A 4,535-nucleotide genomic window follows, 5' to 3' on the forward strand; every position below is an offset into this window, starting at 1 on the left:
GACGAAACACATGTACCTATTCGTGACCTTCGCAACAACTGGTACGTACACAGGGCAATTGCACGTATTGATTACTAGCAGTCTGCACTCGTTAAGTAATGTTACTGCTATTAACACAAAATACAAAATAAGTTGAGTGCGAGAATATGCGGACATGGTGGTCACATACGGACAGTGCAATAGGAATGCATTGACGGCATCACGCAAATACGAGCCATGATCACCATTGCCGGAGCAGTTGGGTCATGTTTATGTATATCTCTGAGTGGTGTGAATTTTAGCGCATTTTCTATTCACAGTATTTTTATCACTTTCCACCGACATTTTGCACCCCTACAGAGCCGTTTAGCATTAAATCTTTTTAGAATTTCCTTGTTAACCATTCTTGTTTTTATTGTGGCATAACCAATAAATACAGCAGATTTAATTTTTTTTAACTAAGCTTTTATCACTTTTTAACTATATTTTATGTTACTATTCCTAAAATATACATAGAAGAAAACAGCTTATTTATAGTAAAGGATACCTATGAAAAGTATAAAAGTAGATTAGCAGTGCTTAAAATTTAAATACATAAGTACAAAAGGTCCATAGTTTTCGCTAGTTAAAATTCTTTCCAAACTGATTTAATGGAAACCACGGAACTCTTTGTTGAATTTAAAATTCCTACAATACACGAGAACACGATGTTCGTTCTTATCCTTTAAAACGAGTTCGGGAAATATACAGAATCTCTTGGGGAAACGACATTTTAGTTCCGTCTTGAAAAAGTTACGAACCATAACGTACTATTGAGAAGTCTATCCAAGTGGCATTAGAGGAATATGTCGATATTTAATGTCATCCTGTTTCAAAAGCCAGAAAATTGTTCCAGCGTTTTATTCTGTTTTACATCACTAAACGAATATATTATTAAAATCATCTTTAAAACTAGAAATGAAAACTGAAAAATCCCTTTCGTAGTCCTCTATGAAATACAATCCCTACCTTTAATTTATTTCTTTTTTAAGTACATCAAACTCTCAAATTCTAACCAGACNGAGTCTCTCGTAGAAAGACTGGGATCTATGAAATAAGTTGATCTTAGAAAATTTTAACCATGTCTATCGAGACACCACTTATTGAGAGATTCGAGTCTCTCGTTCAGAGATTCGAGTCTCTCGTAGAAAGACTGGGATCTGTGTTTTAACCATGTCTATCGAGACACCACTTATTGAGAGATTCGAGTCTCTCGTTCAGAGATTCGAGTCTCTCGTTCAGAGACTGTATACGAAATGAGGATTTTTGTATAAGCGACTCGAGTCTCTCGCTCAGAGACTCGAGACAGTTTTTTAGACAGTCTCTCGACAGTTTCTCTCAGCGACACCAGAGAGACTCGATGAGAGACGGAGACTCGAGTCTCGCTTTCAGAGACTATGAGAGACTGAACATTTTTATTTCGGGCATGTAGGTACTTCCTCCAATTTTGATTCATCCTTAATTGAACTTTCCGACAAATTTCTGCAACGACAAATACTTTCAGGATATGTTTCAATTCAGAGAACGACCAGGCCATAAAAAAGGTGGGTACGTAAAATAATTCACTGATTCTACTTTGTACGTATTTAATTAATCATTGCCTAATAGTCTTTTTCACGTGACCGATGCATTTTCTGGTTCATTTCTTTTTTTTATTATTATTTTTAACCGTTAAATTTATTACTTTCATTTATTCTTGTATGTAGTCATTTACAAAGTGATATGTTTGATTTCTCCACAGTTCGAACTTATTAGAAACACTCACTGGTGTCCGACGCTGAGGTCTTTCTGATCAACCAATTAACCGATTTTACTTTACATAAAGTCTCTGACTTTATATCGTCTTCCTCAGTGCTGCCTCCAACTGTTGGCTTTGTAGTGAACATCTTTGTACATGCTAGGGCACTGTTTCCCATTCTGGAACAAATTGAGATAATTAAAAAATAACTCAGCTCTTAACTGCTGTTTCATTACAGTTCAGTGACATAAACAAACACTGTTGTCAATTTATTGAAACAAACCGTTACTGTACATACAGTACTTGATGTAGTTTTACTCCTGATGATGCTCCAACAGGGTGAAATGTTTATTTGGCAATTAAAATGTTAGAGAAGGGCCTTACCAAGGTATCCACTTGTTCAACTATATTGATGACGCAGCTTATTAATCGGATTAGGCTTTTGGTTAGTAATTTATCATGGATCTGGGTCGTAATTTTTATTTAATTGTATCTCATCAGCACGTAATGGTAACTTCCGATAAATTACTGACCAAACTGACCACCTTATAGTACAAATAATAAAGTAATGTAAATTCAGTACATGCAATTTAAAGCTACGCTTTGTTCAAAACATTTTGAGAGTTCGTTTAGTTTAGGATATTTTTCATAATTATCTCAGTCTCTTCATGTTTCGCCTTTCTTACTAAGAAAATTCGCTACCGAAAAAGCACTTGTTTGTGTTTACTTTATGATTTTATCTTACAATCAATTAGGATTAAAGAAAATTTCTTCTTTCGACTTATAAGTCCCCTTATCGCATGTTTTCGATTAATGAAATATCAAGGTCCTTTATTAAAAAATTACCTTTTATTTCATGACACCCATTAGTTTACAAAGACGTATGTCGTGGAGTCAAAGGATTCACTTTGGTGCACATTGATTGTACAATTTCTAGGAGTTTGTGTTTTATAACTTACTTGCCGTTATTGGATATTGACTAAATAGTAGTTACGTGTTTTTATTCTTCGATTCCTCATTTAAGTAAGCAGGATTTTAAAAATTTCCCTCTCGCAGGTACTTATAAAAAGTTTGCAACTGTCTTTTAACCTTCAGAAGCCTGATTTAAAAAGAATTTATGTCCAAACTTTTTGGATAAAAAATACTGATTTATTGATTCAACAAAAGCATCTCTAAATAATCATCGAACTACTACCTCATTCATTACACGTACACTCTATCAACTAACATCATCATTGTCATCATTATAGGGGCGTCAGTCCTAAGACTGGTTGGACACGTACCCATTGGCGGATTATCCATAAAGCAAAGTAGGCATATGCCTATGTGCGCAAGCTTAAAAAGGGGCGCGCGCGGAAATTTTTAAACCTTAAAAAAAAGAAGTACCTAAAAAAAATTTGCAAAATATATGACCGCCAGAGGGGCGCCTATGACGTGCTAGCCTAGAGTGCTCACTTAATCTGCCTCTGCACGTACCTCTTCCTTATCCTGAAATAATCTTCACTTTAATTTTTCTAGAACTTGAACATCCCACATTCTTAACTGCTAGTGAACAGTAATCTAATCTAGGTCTACCACTATTCGAATTTCTAAATTAACCGTTCGCGAGCATAGAAGTGACTTCTTTGTGTTGAAGCTGACTCGACCCTGTGCTATTCTGTTTTATATCTCTACTACTCGTTTCATCCTGAGTTATCTGACTTTCTAGATACCTACTGAAAATCAGCCATTTCTTCCAATTTTTAGTCTCCTATCTTTATATTCGCTCTCTCCCTACTCTTTCTTCCCTTGCATTTACATTCATACAATACTGTTTTGTCAATACCGCATCCTTTTTATTTAATCCTGTCTCTAATTTCTTCTTGCTACTGCTGTATCATCTACAAATCTAGGCATATTAATCTTTTCTCCCTGTATGTCTATCCTAAAGTTATCTTGTGTTTAGTGATGTTTATCGCGTCTGCGATGTATAGATTAAAAAGTAGCGGTGACAGTGTGAATCCTTGTTTGACACTCTTCCTAGTATTTACTTCTCTACGTTGCTGCTCAATATCTATAACAGCCTTTTGCTCTTTATATCACTCAATCAATATATGTGTTTCATATTTTCTATAATTTTGAAATTTGTATGAAATATTAATCTGAAAATTCATTTTTGAATTTTTGACCTACTACACGCTACCTCAAATTAATGAGTTCGATTCCCGGCGGGGGTGTGACAACAGCAACAATTTTTCGCTCATTAATTTGAGGTAGCGTGTAGTGGGTAATGAATTTCCAGATTAATATTTCAAATTAAACTAACTCACTTCTAAAAAGTTGTCTAAAATTGTATGTATGTTCAATCATACTGTATTCAGTATATATAGTCACATTAATCCGACGGATCGTTAACCTTGTAGGTCGGTTGGTCGTTGTTGCTGTAGTACTACCTCTCGTAGTTTAGTGGTCAGAACATTGGTGCGTGAAGCCAAAGGTCCCGGGTTCGATTCCCGGCGGGGGTGTGACAACAGCAACAATTTTTCCCTCATTAATTTGAGGTAGCGTGTAGTGGGTAAAAAATTCAGAAATGAATTTTCAGAATAATATTTCATATTAAACTAACTCACTTCTAAAAGATATCTAAATTATATGTATGTTTAATCATAGTATATTCAGTATATAGTTACATTAGTTCGACGGATCGTTAACCTTGTAGGTCGGTTGGTCGTGGTTGTTGTTGTCACCTCTCGTAGTTTAGTGGTCAGAACATTGGTGCGTAAAGCCAAAGGTCCCGGGT

General features: G+C 35.3%; 1 protein-coding gene across 1 annotated transcript in view; it reads right to left on the reverse strand.

Moving 5' to 3' along the window:
• Nucleotides 1-1,237: 1,237 nt before the first annotated feature.
• LOC108743622 (carbonic anhydrase-related protein 10-like) overlaps nucleotides 1,238-4,535 on the reverse strand; it is a 9,811-nt gene continuing 6,513 nt past the window's right edge. Inside the window, exon 4 of the mRNA XM_025978993.1 lies at nucleotides 1,238-1,935. Coding sequence (XP_025834778.1) covers nucleotides 1,867-1,935 — 69 coding nt within the window. The 3' untranslated portion in view covers nucleotides 1,238-1,866. The remainder of the gene's footprint in view (nucleotides 1,936-4,535) is intronic.

The sequence above is a fragment of the Agrilus planipennis genome, unplaced genomic scaffold, assembly GCF_000699045.2.
Source record: "Agrilus planipennis isolate EAB-ADULT unplaced genomic scaffold, Apla_2.0 scaffold757, whole genome shotgun sequence".
Lineage (NCBI taxonomy): Eukaryota > Metazoa > Arthropoda > Insecta > Coleoptera > Buprestidae > Agrilus > Agrilus planipennis.